Raw genomic sequence first — 21,689 nt, forward strand, 5'->3', positions numbered from 1 at the left:
GCTAGATTCACGTAGCTCGGCGTATAGTTTGGCTGGCGTAGCGCATCTCATATGCGCTACGCCGACGTAAAATAGTGAGCCCAGACCAGTATTCAGAAAGATCTGGTGCCGTACGTTGGCTCAATGCTTTCGACGTGAACGTAACCTACGCACAGCCCCATTCACGTACCACTTACGTAAACAACGTAAAATTCAACGGCTGTTCCGACATCCATACCTTAACATTGGCTGCGCCTCATATAGCAGGAGTAACGTTACGCCAGACGTAAGCCTTACGTAAATGGCGTATCGGGCGCAAGTACGTTCGTGAATCGGCGTATCTAGGTCATTTACATATTCTACGCGTAAATCTACGGAAGCGCCCCTAGCGGCCAGCGTAAATATGCACCCTAGATACGACGGCGTACTAACACTTATGTCGATCGGAGGAAGCTAGAATTCAGGCGTATCTAGCTCCCAGAATGGCACGCATAGATACGACGGCACATCTTTCTACTTACGCGCCGTATCTATAGATACGCCGACGTAAGAGCTACGTGAATCTAGCCCAATGAATTTAATCCATTTTGGAATAAGCCCATAACATAACAAATCTGAAAGTCCAGAATAGCATTTATGCAGCTCTAGCTTCTTATCCCAAGTTTGATGTTTGGTTTATCCCCAAACATCTGGTCATCTGGAAGGAGCACAATGGCAAAGGCCAAAGTGAGGCCAGTATTATTAGCAACGTGCCTGGTGATGTGTTTGGTGTTCCCACTGATTCACACTTACTTAAAACTTTGTGGCCGTGGGCTGGGTACCTACAAATTCCATGTTTAAGGAGGTCATATAAGTGAGTGAGTAGGATGAACGGAGGAGGAGGAGCTGCGGGATGCTCATTATATTCTTTAATGAGACCAAATCTGTAGAATTTCCAAACCTGATCTGTGTTATTCTCCACATCTGCGAATGTGTAACTGTCAGACAGAAAAGAAAATGTGGTTACCCTCCACTGCTATCAGAATTATGTTTATAACATCCTTACAGATTAAGGTGACCAGATTTTTAAAATGAAATCCGGGGACATATTTTTCTTTGTACTAGTAATGGCGGCAATCAGCGACTTTCTGCCCCCCGCCTCACAGCCTATCAAGTCTTACTCTCCGGGCCCCGGCTACTACTGGGTGGGGAGTGGAGGAAGATCCCTCCGCCAGGGAAGGAAATGAGATAAGCAGGCAGGCAGCTGGCCTGGGGCTTGAGTCAAGGCAGAAGAAAATGTGAGTGGAGCTGAATGGGCATGCACCCGAAACCAAAGAAATATTCCCTCTGCTCTGACCAGCACATGATCATCAGAAAGGGGCACAGACAACTGGAAAAATACACCCCCCTAAGCTAGTGGAGCCAAGGTGTGTAATTCAGATTTTTTTTTTATTCTGTACTGATTAGTCTTTGAAATTGCTCCAGCCCCTGTTCAAATCCAATCCGGGACAGACTTGGACGGGGGACAGTGTCCTCAATACAGGGACTGTCCCCGGAAACCGGGAATGTCTGGTCACCCTATTACAGATTCAGCTACTGAAACACACTGTATTATTTAAAAATGCAACTCTAATGCCTCGTACACACCACCGTTTTTCCTGTCAGGAAAAAAAACAATGTTTTTCCCAACGTGATTCCTCTCCAGCCTGCCATGCCAAATTCCGCCCGACCAAAGCGTGGTGACGTACAACATGTATGACGGGACTATAAAGGGGAAGGTCCATTCAAATGGCGCTACCCTTTGGGCTGCTTTTGCTGATCCTTGTGTTAGTAAAAGTTTGGTGAGAGACGATTCACGCTTTTCAGTCTTCGTGCTTTTTAGTCTGTTACAGCGTGACGAATGTGCTATCTCCATTCCGAAAGCTAGTGTAGCGCTCACCCCCGAAGGAGCCGCTGGATAGTTTGGGATCGGCGTATTAAGTTACCCTCTTTCTTTTAGTCTAGGGGTGACACTTGTGAGTGTAGGTACAGAGCGAGTGTCCAGACATCAATTAAGTTTTAAATGCTTTATTCCAAGGCCCAACACGGCCAACATCAACATGGCACACAATAGAGAAAGGTTGATGAGCATAGAGAGAACTTTAGTATCAGGCCCTGGATATGAAGGAGAGCAAGCCTGCTCTCGGCAATAATTTAGCTCAACTCGTCGCCACTCCAACTAGAGTGGGTAAAGTGCCCCCGGACAGGCGGTTGTCACAGACCTGGCAGCCGGAGCGCCACTTGCAAATCACTGGGAGGAACAGACCTCTGCCACAGGCCCGACTCAAGGCCTCTGCCACAGGCTTAACAATTTTGGATATGAAGGATTGAATGGAGCTAATCCTCCCAGTTAGTTTAAATAAGGGTCACCAATTGACAGCTTTAGTGTACCTGTCATGCAACGTGATGACCGGATCCCCGATGGTTCGTCTAGGACTCCTGGACAACCTCTATCTCTAGGTTCTCCCCGAGCCGTTCCCCCACCGTGCAGCTCTCAGCTTAGGATCCTCTCAATGAAGGTCTGGGACCCAGCAAGTCGCTGGGGCCCCTCTCAATGTCAGGGTGAAGCTCCGCATGGTGCGCAACTTCGGTCAAGTAGACCACGGTGGTGGGGCCCATGGATGCGCGTACCCTGAAGGTGGATACCGCACCTGGAACTCGGGCCCCGCACAGAACAGAACATGGCGGTTGCCACAGATATACCCCCCTGCAGCATGCCCAAAGAGGGAAACACTCCTCTGATTGGCTGCTGGGGAAGGTGGGTCTCTAGGTGGTAACGCACCCCTGGAGCGCAGACTGACCTACAGGACAGTTCTAAATTGACAACAGCCCAAATTTCAATAGATTGTGAATGGAAGTAAACTAACTCTCCCATTCCTATTAACTTTAGCGTAGTGCCCATACTGAAAGTAAGGAGGCGCTACACTAGTTTTACCAGAACGTGCGCTCCCGTATCATACTTGATTCTGAGCATGCACGTTTTTTTCCCCCTCGGAAAAGCAAACACACAAGTTGTTTTCTCTTCGGGAAAACTGCTACAGAGCATACACATGGCCGGTTTTCCAGACAAAAAGCAAAGATGGCAGTTTTCCCATCTGGAAAACCGGTCGTTAGGGATGAGCCGAACACACCAAAAGTTTGTGTGAACTTTAGAACCCCGTTAAAGTCTATGGGACTCGAACGTTTAAAATCGAAATTTGCTAATTTTAAAGGCTAATATGCAAGGTATTGTCCTAAAAAGTGTTTGGGGACCCAGGTCCTGCCCCAGGGGACATGTATCAATGCAAAAAAAAGTTTTAAAAATTTAATTTTTTTTGGGTGTGATTTTAATAATGCTTAAAGTGAAACAATAAAAGTGAAATATTCCTTTAAATTTCGTACCTAGGGGGGTGTTTAGTATGCTTGTGAAGTAGCGATTGTTTCCCGTGCTTAGAACTGTCCCTGCACAAAATCACCGCTCTATCACCATAGATAGATTCATGCATTGCTGACACCCCCTATTCAGGTGTCCAACCCCTTTTCCAGCGCCGGGCACCTAAATTACAGCGGCAGGGGTGTTTTTTGGAAGCGCCCGATTAGAGCCAGTAAAATAAATGTACCTAAAAATAAAGGTTTTGCTTGGTCTGTAGTTTCAGAGTCCATCACAAACAAAGATTTCCCATAACACTTACCTGCTAGCCTGCAAAACAACCACACTGACCCCAACTAGACAGGGTCAACTTTGTTGTTTTGCAGGCTAGCTGGTTAGTGTGCTGGGAAATCTCTGTTTGTTTGTGATGTGTGTTGCCCTTTCATGTGCATCTTACCACCTCTTGCTGTGTCTTCAGTTGGGATTATTGGGTTATTTACACCTGGCAGTGGTTCTAACTCAACTGCTTCACATTAAAACCATTGTCACACTTAGGGCCCTTTCACACGTGCGGACCGTATGTCCGAAAATGGGACATACCCGTATTTATCGGCGTATAACACGCACAGGCGTATAACACGCACCCTAACTTTAGGAGAGAAGTTTCAGGGAAAAAACTTTCCAAAGCCCCCTGCGTATAACACGCAGTCACAGTTTATCCTCTATTTTCAGGGTAAAAAAGTGAGGGCCAGATTCACAAAGGTTAGCGGATCTTTAGATCCGTGTAACCTATGTGTTTTAAGATCCGCCCTCGCAAGTTTGTGAGGAAAGTGTCAAATTCACAACACACTTACCTCCAAACTTGCGACGGCGGATCCTAACTCCCCCGGTGGAATTCTAATTCCGCGGCTGGGGGAGTGTACTATTTAAATCAGGCGCGCTCCCGCGCCGATTTAAATACGCATGCGCCGTCCGGGGAATTTCCCGGCGTGCATTGCTCCCACTGACGTCGCTAGGACGTCAGTGGTTTCGATGCGTACGCAAACTACGTAGTTCCGTATTCGAGAACGACTTACGGAAACTACGTAAAAAAAATACAAATCGACGCGGGAACGACGGCCATACTTAACAATACTTACCCCTGCTTTTAGCAGGGGTAAGTATACGACGGGTACCGCGCTACGGAAACGACGTAAGAACACAGCGTGTTACGTACGTTAGTGAATTTCGCGTATCTCGCTGATTTACATATTATTCAGTGTAAATCAGCGGGAACGCCCCCGGCGCCATTTTTAAATCCAAAAAAAGATCCGACAGTGTAACACAGTGTAACACTGTCGGATCTCAGCCCTATCTATGCGTAACTGATTCTATGAATCAGGCGCATAGATAGGACCAGTAAAAATCAGAGATACGATGGTGTATCTGTAGACACACCATCGTATCTGCTCTGTGAATCTGGCCCTGATTGTTATACGCGAATAAATACAGTACATTGGTCCCTATGTGATTACGGGTGTCAGCGGATGACCATCTGCTGACACACTTAATCGTCCGCTTCCGCAAAGATCCGCAATTGCGGACGGAAGAAAATACTATTTTTCTTCCGTCTGCCCAATCGGATCGGATGAACACGGACATACGGTCCGTGTTCATCCGATACCCCATAGGGGAGAGGGGAGGAAAGACAGGACGGGGACCGCCCTGTCAGCTGCCAGCTCAGCAGGGATTTTACGGAGGATCCCCGATGAGCTTTTGTGGACACACGGAGCGGATCATTACTGATCCGCCCGTGTGTTGCAAGGACGGAAATGCTTGCTCACCAGCCAGTCCTCAAATATATTGGTTGGTGCTCATCAACCATTTGTTGTAATTTAGCTTCACTCTTTATCCCTTCAACTGCCTGTTTCTGCATGGTAGGGTGTAGGATTTGTTGCAAGTCTTCAGGGAACAGTGTCAGGAAGAAGATAATTGTATAACAGCAAGAACTGGATGCAGTGTTTTTCACCTGTTATAAAAAGCTCAACCCTAAACCAAAGTTCTACCTGCAGAGTGTAGCTGCACTATACAGTGTACTTCACCAGTTGTAAATGAACAGTCCTCTTCTTACCTGAATATGGCAATAAGTAGATTGAGCAGAAGGACATTGGCCATAAGAAGATATAGGCACATGAGAATTATGGTCAGCCACTCTGGGAAGAGAACATTGGTTCCATCATTGACAACACATTTAGGCATGGTTGGGTCGGTGCCATTTTCAGAACATTTTGTTGGGTCAAAATGTAAACCTGAAAAACACAGAGATTATGTACACCCAATCATAATGACCTTCAACCATCTTGTCATCAACTCACCACAAAAAGCACCAGCCAACTTACTGTCTATATCTAATGGGATTTCGCCAAAGAGGGTGAGGTAGGGGTCATAGATCACGTTGCGTAAAATCCAGTCCAACCTTTCTTCGTTGGTGGTTAGAATCGCCTGCTTTGCCACTCCGTACGACACAATCCAAATGGCCAGGAGGAAGAGGAAGAAGAAGAGGTCTTTAACCTGGATGTGATGAATAATTAAAGATCTTAAAATTATAGCATATGTTTTTTTTTTTTTACTTAAAGTGGAAGTAAACCCTTCAATTTGATAGTTACAAAAACAGTTAACATTCCCGGCATGCCGGAAATGCTAGCTGTCACCTTTGTTTGTGCTCGCAACCAAACTGCCAAACCATCCAATGGCTGGTTTCATAACAGGTCACATGTACAGCATCATGGCAGTTGCAGATTAAACAGAGGTCAAGATGGCCGCTTCCTTGACTGAAAACGATAGGAGGGTTTACTTCCACTTTAATACCCAGTTGTATTATATCAACTGATGGTTATGCATTGTATGCCCAAAGGTTTACAAACATTTGACCATCACACCTACTACATGAACATAATTATGCTGGCATACCTCCAAATTATTGATTTCAGGCTTTTCCAGTGAAGGGTCCTGTTAAAGGGGTTGTAAAGGAATTTTTTCCCCCTAAATAGCTTCCTTCACTTACCTCATCCTTCCATTTTGCTTTTAACCACTTGGGATCCGCGCTATGGACGAAAGACGTCCACAACGCGGCTCTCAAGTGCCAAGTGGACGTCTTTGGACGTCCTGTTGTTGTCATTCCCCGTGCGCGCCGCTGGGGGCGCGCAGCGGGGAAACAACGTGCCCGGTGCATCGCTCTGGAGCCGATGCGTGTGCCTGGTGGCCGTGATGTCCGCCAGACACCCGCGATCGGCGGTGACAGCAGGGACGTGGAGCTCTGTATGTAAACACAGAGCTCCACGTGCTGTCAGAGGAGAGGTGACCGATCTGTGTCTCTTGTACATAGGGACACAGCATCGGTCACCTCCCCCAGTCAGTCCCCTCCCCCCACACAGTAAGAACACACCCAGGATACACATTTAACCCCTTCCTCACCCCCTAGTGTTAACCCCTTCACTGCCAGTCACATTTATACAGTAATTAGTGCATTTTTATAGCACTGATCGCTGTATAAATGTGAATGGTCCCAAAATTGTGTCAAAAGTGTCCGATAAGTCCGCCGCAATATCGCAGCCCTGACAAAAAAAATCACAGATCGCCGACATTACTAGTAAAAAAAAAAAAAAAAAAAAAAAAATCATAAATCTATCCCCTATTTTGTAGGCGCTATAACTTTTGCGCAAACCAATCAATATACGCTTATTGCGATTTTTTTTTAACAAAAATATGTGGAAGAATACGTATCGGCCTAAACCGAGGGAAATTTATATTTTTTTTAAAAAAAATTGGGATATTATTATTATTATAACAAAAAGTAAAAAATATTGTGTTTTTTTCAAAATTTTCTGTTTTTTAATGTTTATAGCGCAAAAAATAAAAATCGCAGAGGTGATCAAATACCACCAATAGAAAGCTCTATTTGTGGGAAAAAAATGATAAAAATATAATTTGGGTACAGTGTTGTATGACCGCGCAATTGTCATTCAAAATGCGTCAGCGCTGAAAGCTGAAAATTGGTCTGGGCACGAAGGGGGTTTAAGTGCCCAGTAATGAAGTGGTTAAATGTCCTTATTTCTTCTGAGAAATCCTCACTTCCTGTTCTTCTGTCTGTAACTACACACAGTAATGCAAGGCTTTCTCCCTGGTGTGGAGAAAGCCTCTTGAGGGGGCGAGCAGGAGTGTCAGGACGCCCACTAACACACAGCTCCTTTCTCAATCTGCAAAGTAGAGAATATCCTGACCCTCCTGCTCGCCCCCTCCCCCCTCAAGAGGCTTTCTCCACACCAGGGAGAAAGCCTGGCATTACTGTGTGGAGTTACAGACAGAAGAACAGGAAGAGAGGATTTCTTAGAAGAAATAAGAACATTTAAAAGCAAAATGGAAGGATGAGGTAAGTGAAGGAGGACTGCACTAAGGTAAAGGAAGATATTTAGGGAAAAAATGTTTTACCTTTACAACCCCTTTAATACTACAACATACAATTTTTTTTAGACAATGATGCACTTTCAATGTTGTTGCAGCAGTTTGGAAAAGTTCTATTTACGTTCCAGCATGACCCATACCTCCCAACATTTTGAGATGGGAATGAGGGACACCTACCAGCAAATGTATGTAGGCATGGGACATGCCCACTGCCACACCCCCTTAAAGGAGAATTATCCCAGAAAAAAGGATAGTTAAATCCACAAGGGCTTTTTTTTACCACTATATTGGCTTTTAAAATTGACAAATGCAGACATTTTGAAATTGGATGAAAGATTTGGCACTGGGAAACACTTTTTGAAAGTTTTTGTTTTTTATGTCAATTTTTTTTAGTTCAAAATGCAAAGTTAAACATTAAGCATAAGTCATACATAAGTAAACGGCAGTAAACAAGCAGAGGAGTGGAAACTGTGAATAGCTGTAACAGATAGGAACAAGAGCTCAGGTCTTTGGACCGTTCTGAATTGTAATATATTAGCAACTGTCGGCAAGACTATAGAGAAACAAATTAATACTGGAGGCGGGTTCCGCCCCCCCAACTTCCCGAGTGGGATCTAACTGTGCTGGAGGGGGGATCCTAGACCCTCACATTCTTCCAAACCCCATCAGCCGGGGAGAGACTCATATCGGAACTTCAATTTCAGAACACAACCCAAAATATTGCACACTAGGGGCCAGATCCACAAACGAATTACACCGGCATATCTATTGATACGCCGCGTAATTTCAAAGTTCCCGCGTCGTATCTTTGTTTTGTATCCACAAAACAAGATACGACTGCATCTGGGCTCGATCCGACAGGCGTACGTCTTAGTACCCCGTCGGATCTTAAGTGCATTTTTCCGCTGGCCGCTAGGTGGTGTTTCCGTCTAATTCCGCGTCAAGTATGCAAATTAGCTAGATACGGCGATCCACGAACGTACGTCCGGCGCATTTTTTTACAGCGTTTGCGTTCGGCTTTTTTTTTCGGCGTAAAGTTACCCCTGCTATATGAGGCAAAGCTAATGTTAAGTATGGCCGTTGTTCCCGCATCGAATTTTGAAAATGTTACGTCATTTCCGTAAGTCGTTCGCGAATAGGGCTTTGCGTAGAATTACATCACCGGTCATTGGCTTGTTCCGGTTTAATTTCGAGCATGCGCACTGGGATACCCCCACGGACGGCGCATGCGCAGTTGAAAAAAAACGTCATTTACGTTGGGTCAAGACGTATTTACATAAAACACGCCCCCATCACATCCATTTGAATGGCGCGCCCTTACGCCACCAAAGATACACTACGCCGCCGTAACTTACGGCGCACATTCTTTGAGGATTAAAAAAAATAATAATAAGTTACGGCGGCGTAGTGTATCAGAGATGCGCTACGCCCGACGCATATATGCGCCGATGTACGTGGATCTGGCCCATGACCTCTAAACCATAGAACACTTGAGTAGAGAAAAATCTGAAGAAGTGGAAAGAAAGAAGCAGAGGCTCAGAGCGAGCAGAAAGGAAAAATAAATAAATAGAGTGGCGGGAGAGCATTACCTCGAACACACGACCATTTTTCTCGGCAGGAAAAAAAACGACGTTTTTCCCGACATGATTCCTATCCAGCCTGACTTGCATACACACGTTCATGCAAAAAAAAAATGCGACCAAAGAGCGGTGACGTACAACACGTACGACAGGACTATAAAGGGAAAGTTCCTTTCAAATGGCGCCACCATTTGGGCTTCTTTTGGGCTGCATACTTGACTCTGAGTATGCAAGTTTTTTCCCCTCGGAAAAGCATACAAACGACCGTTTTTCGCGACGAGAAAGAGACTGACGGGAAACACGAGAAAAAAGAGAGCTGGTTTCAATTTTTTTTGCAGCCAGTTTTTTCATTGAGAAAACTGCTAGGGAGCATACACACGACCGGTTTTCACGACCAATATAAAAAATTGCAGTTTTCTCGTCATGAAAATCGATCGTGGGTACAAGGCATGAGAACTAAAAAGTGCATTTTATACAGGGCCGGTGCAAGGATTTTTGCCAACTCAGGCGAAGGTGCATTTTGCCGCCTCCCCCCCCCCCCCCCCCCCCCCGGCACACATGCACAGCACCGCAAAAACGTCAGTAAAGTGCCGCTAAAATAGCGGCGCTTTACTGCCGATGGCGCCACATCCCAGTGTGCTGCTGCCCTGCCTGGCTTTGGGGTTCCCCAGAGCTCCACGTGCTGTCAGAGGAGAGGTGACCGATCTGTGTCTCTTGTACATAGGGACACAGCATCGGTCACCTCCCCCAGTCAGTCCCCTCCCCCCACACAGTAAGAACACACCCAGGATACACATTTAACCCCTTCCTCACCCCCTAGTGTTAACCCCTTCACTGCCAGTCACATTTATACAGTAATTAGTGCATTTTTATAGCACTGATCGCTGTATAAATGTGAATGGTCCCAAAATTGTGTCAAAAGTGTCCGATAAGTCCGCCGCAATATCGCAGCCCTGACAAAAAAAATCACAGATCGCCGACATTACTAGTAAAAAAAAAAAAAAAAAAAAAAATCATAAATCTATCCCCTATTTTGTAGGCGCTATAACTTTTGCGCAAACCAATCAATATACGCTTATTGCGATTTTTTTTAACAAAAATATGTAGAAGAATACGTATCGGCCTAAACCGAGGGAAATTTTTATTTTTTTTAAAAAAATTGGGATATTATTATTATTATAACAAAAAGTAAAAAATTATGTTTTTTTTTTAAAATTTTCAGTTTTTTTATGTTTATAGCGCAAAAAATAAAAATCGCAGAGGTGATCAAATACCACCAATAGAAAGCTCTATTTGTGGGAAAAAAATGATAAAAATATAATTTGGGTACAGTGTTGTATGACCGCGCAATTGTCATTCAAAATGCGTCAGCGCTGAAAGCTGAAAATTGGTCTGGGCACGAAGGGGGTTTAAGTGCCCAGTAATGAAGTGGTTAAATGTCCTTATTTCTTCTGAGAAATCCTCACTTCCTGTTCTTCTGTCTGTAACTACACACAGTAATGCAAGGCTTTCTCCCTGGTGTGGAGAAAGCCTCTTGAGGGGGCGAGCAGGAGTGTCAGGACGCCCACTAACACACAGCTCCTTTCTCAATCTGCAAAGTAGAGAATATCCTGACCCTCCTGCTCGCCCCCTCCCCCCTCAAGAGGCTTTCTCCACACCAGGGAGAAAGCCTGGCATTACTGTGTGGAGTTACAGACAGAAGAACAGGAAGAGAGGATTTCTTAGAAGAAATAAGAACATTTAAAAGCAAAATGGAAGGATGAGGTAAGTGAAGGAGGACGGCACTAAGGTAAAGGAAGATATTTAGGGAAAAAATGTTTTACCTTTACAACCCCTTTAATACTACAACATACAATTTTTTTTAGACAATGATGCACTTTCAATGTTGTTGCAGCAGTTTGGAAAAGTTCTATTTACGTTCCAGCATGACCCATACCTCCCAACATTTTGAGATGGGAATGAGGGACACCTACCAGCAAATGTATGTAGGCATGGGACATGCCCACTGCCACACCCCCTTAAAGGAGAATTATCCCAGAAAAAAGGATAGTTAAATCCACAAGGGCTTTTTTTTACCACTATATTGGCTTTTAAAATTGACAAATGCAGACATTTTGAAATTGGATGAAAGATTTGGCACTGGGAAACACTTTTTGAAAGTTTTTGTTTTTTATGTCAATTTTTTTTAGTTCAAAATGCATAAGTTAAACATTAAGCATAAGTCATACATAAGTAAACGGCAGTAAACAAGCAGAGGAGTGGAAACTGTGAATAGCTGTAACAGATAGGAACAAGAGCTCAGGTCTTTGGACCGTTCTGAATTGTAATATATTAGCAACTGTCGGCAAGACTATAGAGAAACAAATTAATACTGGAGGCGGGTTCCGCCCCCCCAACTTCCCGAGTGGGATCTAACTGTGCTGGAGGGGGGATCCTAGACCCTCACATTCTTCCAAACCCCATCAGCCGGGGAGAGACTCATATCGGAACTTCAATTTCAGAACACAACCCAAAATATTGCACACTAGGGGCCAGATCCACAAACGAATTACACCGGCATATCTATTGATACGCCGCGTAATTTCAAAGTTCCCGCGTCGTATCTTTGTTTTGTATCCACAAAACAAGATACGACTGCATCTGGGCTCGATCCGACAGGCGTACGTCTTAGTACCCCGTCGGATCTTAAGTGCATTTTTCCGCTGGCCGCTAGGTGGTGTTTCCGTCTAATTCCGCGTCAAGTATGCAAATTAGCTAGATACGGCGATCCACGAACGTACGTCCGGCGCATTTTTTTACAGCGTTTGCGTTCGGCTTTTTTTTTCGGCGTAAAGTTACCCCTGCTATATGAGGCAAAGCTAATGTTAAGTATGGCCGTTGTTCCCGCATCGAATTTTGAAAATGTTACGTCATTTCCGTAAGTCGTTCGCGAATAGGGCTTTGCGTAGAATTACATCACCGGTCATTGGCTTGTTCCGGTTTAATTTCGAGCATGCGCACTGGGATACCCCCACGGACGGCGCATGCGCAGTTGAAAAAAAACGTCATTTACGTTGGGTCAAGACGTATTTACATAAAACACGCCCCCATCACATCCATTTGAATGGCGCGCCCTTACGCCACCAAAGATACACTACGCCGCCGTAACTTACGGCGCACATTCTTTGAGGATTAAAAAAAATAATAATAAGTTACGGCGGCGTAGTGTATCAGAGATGCGCTACGCCCGACGCATATATGCGCCGATGTACGTGGATCTGGCCCATGACCTCTAAACCATAGAACACTTGAGTAGAGAAAAATCTGAAGAAGTGGAAAGAAAGAAGCAGAGGCTCAGAGCGAGCAGAAAGGAAAAATAAATAAATAGAGTGGCGGGAGAGCATTACCTCGAACACACGACCATTTTTCTCGGCAGGAAAAAAAAACGACGTTTTTCCCGACATGATTCCTATCCAGCCTGACTTGCATACACACGTTCATGCAAAAAAAAAATGCGACCAAAGAGCGGTGACGTACAACACGTACGACAGGACTATAAAGGGAAAGTTCCTTTCAAATGGCGCCACCATTTGGGCTTCTTTTGGGCTGCATACTTGACTCTGAGTATGCAAGTTTTTTCCCCTCGGAAAAGCATACAAACGACCGTTTTTCGCGACGAGAAAGAGACTGACGGGAAACACGAGAAAAAAGAGAGCTGGTTTCAATTTTTTTTGCAGCCAGTTTTTTCATTGAGAAAACTGCTAGGGAGCATACACACGACCGGTTTTCACGACCAATATAAAAAATTGCAGTTTTCTCGTCATGAAAATCGATCGTGGGTACAAGGCATGAGAACTAAAAAGTGCATTTTATACAGGGCCGGTGCAAGGATTTTTGCCAACTCAGGCGAAGGTGCATTTTGCCGCCTCCCCCCCCCCCCCCCCCCCCCCGGCACACATGCACAGCACCGCAAAAACGTCAGTAAAGTGCCGCTAAAATAGCGGCGCTTTACTGCCGATGGCGCCACATCCCAGTGTGCTGCTGCCCTGCCTGGCTTTGGGGTTCCCCAGAGCTCCACGTGCTGTCAGAGGAGAGGTGACCGATCTGTGTCTCTTGTACATAGGGACACAGCATCGGTCACCTCCCCCAGTCAGTCCCCTCCCCCCACACAGTAAGAACACACCCAGGATACACATTTAACCCCTTCCTCACCCCCTAGTGTTAACCCCTTCACTGCCAGTCACATTTATACAGTAATTAGTGCATTTTTATAGCACTGATCGCTGTATAAATGTGAATGGTCCCAAAATTGTGTCAAAAGTGTCCGATAAGTCCGCCGCAATATCGCAGCCCTGACAAAAAAAATCACAGATCGCCGACATTACTAGTAAAAAAAAAAAAAAAAAAAAAAATCATAAATCTATCCCCTATTTTGTAGGCGCTATAACTTTTGCGCAAACCAATCAATATACGCTTATTGCGATTTTTTTTTAACAAAAATATGTGGAAGAATACGTATCGGCCTAAACCGAGGGAAATTTATATTTTTTTTAAAAAAAATTGGGATATTATTATTATTATAACAAAAAGTAAAAAATATTGTGTTTTTTTCAAAATTTTCTGTTTTTTAATGTTTATAGCGCAAAAAATAAAAATCGCAGAGGTGATCAAATACCACCAATAGAAAGCTCTATTTGTGGGAAAAAAATGATAAAAATATAATTTGGGTACAGTGTTGTATGACCGCGCAATTGTCATTCAAAATGCGTCAGCGCTGAAAGCTGAAAATTGGTCTGGGCACGAAGGGGGTTTAAGTGCCCAGTAATGAAGTGGTTAAATGTCCTTATTTCTTCTGAGAAATCCTCACTTCCTGTTCTTCTGTCTGTAACTACACACAGTAATGCAAGGCTTTCTCCCTGGTGTGGAGAAAGCCTCTTGAGGGGGCGAGCAGGAGTGTCAGGACGCCCACTAACACACAGCTCCTTTCTCAATCTGCAAAGTAGAGAATATCCTGACCCTCCTGCTCGCCCCCTCCCCCCTCAAGAGGCTTTCTCCACACCAGGGAGAAAGCCTGGCATTACTGTGTGGAGTTACAGACAGAAGAACAGGAAGAGAGGATTTCTTAGAAGAAATAAGAACATTTAAAAGCAAAATGGAAGGATGAGGTAAGTGAAGGAGGACGGCACTAAGGTAAAGGAAGATATTTAGGGAAAAAATGTTTTACCTTTACAACCCCTTTAATACTACAACATACAATTTTTTTTAGACAATGATGCACTTTCAATGTTGTTGCAGCAGTTTGGAAAAGTTCTATTTACGTTCCAGCATGACCCATACCTCCCAACATTTTGAGATGGGAATGAGGGACACCTACCAGCAAATGTATGTAGGCATGGGACATGCCCACTGCCACACCCCCTTAAAGGAGAATTATCCCAGAAAAAAGGATAGTTAAATCCACAAGGGCTTTTTTTTACCACTATATTGGCTTTTAAAATTGACAAATGCAGACATTTTGAAATTGGATGAAAGATTTGGCACTGGGAAACACTTTTTGAAAGTTTTTGTTTTTTATGTCAATTTTTTTTAGTTCAAAATGCATAAGTTAAACATTAAGCATAAGTCATACATAAGTAAACGGCAGTAAACAAGCAGAGGAGTGGAAACTGTGAATAGCTGTAACAGATAGGAACAAGAGCTCAGGTCTTTGGACCGTTCTGAATTGTAATATATTAGCAACTGTCGGCAAGACTATAGAGAAACAAATTAATACTGGAGGCGGGTTCCGCCCCCCCAACTTCCCGAGTGGGATCTAACTGTGCTGGAGGGGGGATCCTAGACCCTCACATTCTTCCAAACCCCATCAGCCGGGGAGAGACTCATATCGGAACTTCAATTTCAGAACACAACCCAAAATATTGCACACTAGGGGCCAGATCCACAAACGAATTACACCGGCATATCTATTGATACGCCGCGTAATTTCAAAGTTCCCGCGTCGTATCTTTGTTTTGTATCCACAAAACAAGATACGACTGCATCTGGGCTCGATCCGACAGGCGTACGTCTTAGTACCCCCGTCGGATCTTAAGTGCATTTTTCCGCTGGCCGCTAGGTGGTGTTTCCGTCTAATTCCGCGTCAAGTATGCAAATTAGCTAGATACGGCGATCCACGAACGTACGTCCGGCGCATTTTTTTACAGCGTTTGCGTTCGGCTTTTTTTTTCGGCGTAAAGTTACCCCTGCTATATGAGGCAAAGCTAATGTTAAGTATGGCCGTTGTTCCCGCATCGAATTTTGAAAATGTTACGTCATTTCCGTAAGTCGTTCGCGAATAGGGCTTTGCGTAGAATTACATCACCGGTCATTGGCTTGTTCCGGTTTAATTTCGAGCATGCGCACTGGGATACCCCCACGGACGGCGCATGCGCAGTTGAAAAAAAACGTCATTTACGTTGGGTCAAGACGTATTTACATAAAACACGCCCCCATCACATCCATTTGAATGGCGCGCCCTTACGCCACCAAAGATACACTACGCCGCCGTAACTTACGGCGCACATTCTTTGAGGATTAAAAAAAATAATAATAAGTTACGGCGGCGTAGTGTATCAGAGATGCGCTACGCCCGACGCATATATGCGCCGATGTACGTGGATCTGGCCCATGACCTCTAAACCATAGAACACTTGAGTAGAGAAAAATCTGAAGAAGTGGAAAGAAAGAAGCAGAGGCTCAGAGCGAGCAGAAAGGAAAAATAAATAAATAGAGTGGCGGGAGAGCATTACCTCGAACACACGACCATTTTTCTCGGCAGGAAAAAAAAACGACGTTTTTCCCGATATGATTCCTATCCAGCCTGACTTGCATACACACGTTCATGCAAAAAAAAAATGCGACCAAAGAGCGGTGACGTACAACACGTACGACAGGACTATAAAGGGAAAGTTCCTTTCAAATGGCGCCACCATTTGGGCTTCTTTTGGGCTGCATACTTGACTCTGAGTATGCAAGTTTTTTTCCCCTCGGAAAAGCATACAAACGACCGTTTTTCGCGACGAGAAAGAGACTGACGGGAAACACGAGAAAAAAGAGAGCTGGTTTCAATTTTTTTTGCAGCCAGTTTTTTCATTGAGAAAACTGCTAGGGAGCATACACACGACCGGTTTTCACGACCAATATAAAAAATTGCAGTTTTCTCGTCATGAAAATCGATCGTGGGTACAAGGCATGAGAACTAAAAAGTGCATTTTATACAGGGCCGGTGCAAGGATTTTTGCCAACTCAGGCGAAGGTGCATTTTGCCGCCTCCCCCCCCCCCCCCCCCCCCCCCCCCCCGGCACACATGCACAGCACCGCAAAAACGTCAGTAAAGTGCCGCTAAAATAGCGGCGCTTTACTGCCGATGGCGCCACATCCCAGTGTGCTGCTGCCCTGCCTGGCTTTGGGGTTCCCCTAATTGCAAGTCTTCTCTCTGTCTTGTCCTCCACAGAAACCTCACCTCATTTTACATTACACAGCACCGCACCTCTGGACCCCTTTTACATTACATAGCACCGCACCTCTGGACCCCTTTTACATTACATAGCACCGCACCTCTGGACCCCTTTTACATTACACAGCACCGCACCTCTGGACCCCTTTTGCATTACACAGCACCGCACCTCTGGACCCCTTTTGCATTATACAGTACCGCACCTCTGGACCCCTTTTGCATTATACAGTACCGCACCTCTGGACCCCTTTTACATCACACAGCACCGCACCTCTGGAACCCTTTTACAATACACAGCACCTCTGGACCCCTTTTACATCACACAGCACTGCACCTCTGGACACCTTTTACAATACACAGCACCTCTGGACCCCTTTTACATCACACAGCACCGCACCTCTGGACCCCTTTTACAATACACAGCACCTCTGGACCCCTTTTGCATTATACAGCACCGCACCTCTGGACCTCTTTTGCATTACACAGCACCGCACCTCTGGACCCCTTTTGCATTACACAGCACCGCACCTCTGGACCCCTTTTGCATTACACAGCACCGCACCTCTGGGCCCCTTTTGCATTACACAGCACCGCACCTCTGGGCCCCTTTTGCATTACACAGCACCGCACCTCTGGGCACCTTTTGCATTACACAGCACTGCACCTCTGAGCACCTTTTACATTACATAGCACCGCACCTCTGGGCCCCTTTTGCATTATACAGCACCGCACCTCTGGACCCCTTTTACATTATACAGCACCGCTGGACCCCTTTTGCATTATACAGCACCGCACCTCTGGACCACTTTTACATTACACAGCACCACTAGACCCCTTTAGATTTACACAGACACCCCCCAGCTCTGTCCCTTCCTACATTAATCATGCAGATGGAGAGACAGTGAGCAGCTCTGAACAGAGGGCAATCACCTGCTGGTTTACTTATGTTAGCTTCAGCAGCTGAGAGCTCTCTACTCAGCACTGCTCACTGTCTCTCCCTCCCCTGCTTACCGTGCTGCTGGATGCTTTAGATGTAGGTGGGCGGGGAAAGTTTTTTTTCTAGGTTTGTTTGTGCACGATTGGCGGGCGGCAGAGTGGGAGGCGCTGTGCCTCTGTGGTGATTGGCCATATGGGACGTGGTGCTGTGTTTACAGCAGGCCGGGAGACAGACCACCAGACGGAAAAAAAAACAGAACGGAGCCCAAGTGAAGTGCCGTGCCGCCGGGGCTATAGTGCGGGAGGCGGCTGCATCGTAGGAGTCGGTTTTAATTTCTTACGAGCAAGGAGCTTTTTTTGGCGCCCCCCCAGGGCCGGCGCTGGCGCCGTAAGGCAAGTGCCCATGTTGCCTTGCGCTAGCGCCGGCCCTGATTTTATATACAACTATATAGATCAGACCAAAATGAGGGACAAATGAGGAGAAAGAGGGACAGAGGGACATTGTCCAAATCAGGGACAGTTGGGAGCTATGTGTACACCTGTGCACAAAGCCAACTCTAAAAAAGACAAGGTTTTATGACTTTTGGAAAGCTTTTCCAGAAGAGCGGAGGCTGTTATAACTGCAAAGAGGAATGGAGAGGAACCCAGTTTAATGCTTATGATTTTGGAACAGGATATTCAACAAGCTCATGTAGGTGTGATGGTCAGGTGTGCACAAACATTAGTCATATACCATAACTGTAGGATGACAAATTATCTCTCAAGAATAATAAGTAGATATTTACAACCTGCTTTAGATCACTATCTTACCATTCGGCGGAGGATGATAATCTTAGGACCCAGAACTCTGCTGACAGTGAACATGTACATGAGGCGGATGCAGAATATCATGTAGTCTAGAGACAGGAACACACGGCCCAGATAGACAGTGTCTGGCCGAACCAATCTGGAAACAGAAAAAGGGCCGTTAGAAGTGTGAAATATTAGAACATTCTTACCGGTAGAATCTAAGATTGTGGTTCCAGGGTGTCACGTACCTGGTAGGAGTCTTATGTGACGAGGTCGGCCTCCCTTGTATCTCCAGCCCAGAACCCCTCTGAGGATGGGACAGATGGCGGTTCAGGTTAGGAGGAACACGAGTGCCTGTGAGTGTTGCTTGGAGTGCTGTCAGGTGGAGGTGAAGACAGAAGACACTGGTAGAGCAGCAGGCACCGGGCAAGGTGGTGTGAAGAGAACAGCTGGAGTTAAGAGGAACTCCAACCCACTTGCAGAGTCAAGTTGAACAAGTAGCGGGAACGTCCGGAATGCAGTGGTCAGAGGATAGCCGGGTTTGATAACAGACGGGCAGCGAAGTACACAAGGATCAGCAGGAGCAAGGTCAAATGGATAGCCGGGATCAGAAGCCAGGTATTCAGGAGGAATCAGGGTCCAGAGGGAGAGTCAAGGAAGCCGGGTCGGTAACAGGAATCTGGTAGATAATACAGGTGTCAGGAAATCAGGGAACTGCTGAAGACCAGTCAGCACCGCCTGATGATCAGAGCTCTCTTTAAATAGGCAGCAGGAAGGATCTTCCTGTCACATGATGAGCCTATGGCTCCCATTACTTCTACTGGCAAGATTGCCAGTACTTCCTCTATGGCCATTTCTTCTACTGGCAAGATTGCCAGTACTTCTTCTACGGACATTTCCTTGACACTCCGTCCTTTCCTTACATTGCCCCCCCCTTACGGGCAGCCTCTGGATGCCCCTCAGGGCTCTCTTCTCTGGGTGGCGTTGAAAAAAGGCTTGCACCAATCTTGGTGCATGTATGTTAGAAGCCGGTTCCCAAGAATTTTCTTCCGGGCCGTAGCCCTTCCATTTGACAAGGAACTGAGTAAGATTATTTCTACGTCTACAGTCCAATACAGACTCTACTTCAAATTCCTCATTCCCTTCAATTAGCACAGGAGAGGGAACTTCCGAGACCCGGTTAGGGAAGGGGTTTGGCATGGTTGGTTTCAATAAGGAAACGTGGAATACCGGGTGCATCTTCAGATTCTTGGGTAACACCAATTCAAAAGCCACTGCATTGATCTTCCGTTTCACAGGGAAGGGGCCCAAAAATTTGGGACCAAGTTTCCTCGAGGGACAACTTAATTTAAGATTGGTCGTGGATAGCCAGACTTTATCCCCAGGCTCCAGGTTCAGATTGCCTCTTCTCTTCTTGTCAAAGAACTTTTTGTTACTTGCTTGAGACTTAGAGATTGCATCCTGTAGCACCTGATTGTTGGTAGAAAATAAGTTTAACCGGTCTTGTACAGCAGGTACGGGAGATTCAACAGGTAGTTCTGGTAGAAAGGATGGATGATAGCCAAGATTAGCGAAGAAAGGGGATTGATTGGTTGCTGAGTGCATGGTGTTGTTATATGAGAACTCTGCAAGCGGAAGGAGGGATAGCCAATCGTCTTGTGCGAAGGAGGAGAAACACCGTAGGTACTGCTCAAGGGTTTGGTTCGTCCTCTCAGTCTGACCGTTGGTTTGTGGATGATATGCAGAGGACAGACGAAGTTCAATATTTAGTGCTTCACATAAGGCCCTCCAAAATCTAGAGGTGAATTGTACCCCTCGGTCGGAAATAATACTGTCGGGAATACCATGCAATCTGACAATCTCCTTGATGAAAGCCGTAGCCGTTTCTGTAGCAGAAGGAGTGCCTTGCAAGGGTACAAAGTGAGCCATCTTAGTGAGGCGATCCACCACGACAAAGATGGTATTAAAGTCCTCAGATGGGGGAAGTTCCACGAAAAAATCCATGGAGATCATGCTCCATGGTTTCTTAGGTACAGGGAGAGGTTCCAGAAGACCCCAAGTCTTGGTTCTGTCCGTCTTATTTCGAAGACATGTAATACAAGATTTAACATATCTCTTACAGTCCTGCAATAATTCTGGCCACCAGAAGGAGCGTGCGACCAAATCGGCAGTCTTACGGATTCCGTAGTGACCGGCTAAGGGGTGGTCATGGCAACGTCCCAAAATGGATACTCTGAATTGTTCAGGGATAAAGACTTGTTCCCCATGGAGATAAAGGCCATTCTTTAGTTGAAGCGCTAAGTCCTGTGGAGGTGGTTGGTTGATCACACTTGCCTTTATCTGAGACATCAGATCTGCTTGAAGGATCAAAAAATTTTTAGCCGGGAGGATGGTATCAGGCTCTGCGGAATTCACAGGATCTTTAAACATTCGAGACAAGGCGTCTGGCTTACCGTTCTTAGAGCCGGGGCGAAAGGTGATGTGAAACACAAAACGAGAGAAAAACAATGCCCATCTTGCTTGTCGAGGTCTTAACCGTTTAGCCGTCCTTAGATATTCTAAATTTTTGTGATCCGTGAAGATGAGAATCGGATGAGAGGCTCCTTCCAGGAGGTAGCGCCATTCTTCAAGTGCAGCTTTAATAGCAAGCAATTCCCGGTCCCCAACGTCATAGTTCCTCTCGGACGGGTTTAGCTTCTTGGAGAAGAAGGCCACAGGGTGAAGCAGGGACTTAGGACCCTGACGTTGGGACAATATAGCCCCGACTGCATTTTCGGAGGCATCAACCTCCAATACAAAGGCCAAGGCAGGGTCGGGGTGCTTCAGGATGGGAGCTGAGGTAAATAAGATCTTTAGTTGCTCAAAGGCCTCTTGAGCTTCGGGTGTCCACTGGAAAGGAATATGCTGCTTGGTTAATTGCGTGATGGGGGAAATAATGCCAGAAAAGTTCTTAATGAATTTCCTGTAGAAATTGGCAAATCCCACGAACCGCTGAACGGCTTTCCTGTCAGTAGGAGCAGGCCATTCCAGAACAGATGTAACTTTCTGCGGGTCCATTGAGATCCCATCAGCGGAAATAACAAGTCCAAGGAAATGTGTAATTTGTTTTTCGAAATCGCATTTT

The 21,689-nt window shown here is 45.6% G+C and overlaps 1 protein-coding gene across 1 annotated transcript in view; it reads right to left on the minus strand.

The window, feature by feature from the left end:
- LOC120928184 (transient receptor potential cation channel subfamily M member 2-like) overlaps positions 1-21,689 on the minus strand; it is a 199,865-nt gene that overhangs the window by 47,639 nt on the left and 130,537 nt on the right. The window contains exons 20-23 of the mRNA XM_040339294.1: positions 18,587-18,722; positions 5,725-5,896; positions 5,457-5,634; positions 772-956 (exon numbers count right to left, since the gene is read on the minus strand). Coding sequence (XP_040195228.1) covers positions 772-956; positions 5,457-5,634; positions 5,725-5,896; positions 18,587-18,722 — 671 coding nt within the window. The remainder of the gene's footprint in view (positions 1-771; positions 957-5,456; positions 5,635-5,724; positions 5,897-18,586; positions 18,723-21,689) is intronic.

Source organism: Rana temporaria, chromosome 2 (assembly GCF_905171775.1).
Source record: "Rana temporaria chromosome 2, aRanTem1.1, whole genome shotgun sequence".
NCBI lineage: Eukaryota > Metazoa > Chordata > Amphibia > Anura > Ranidae > Rana > Rana temporaria.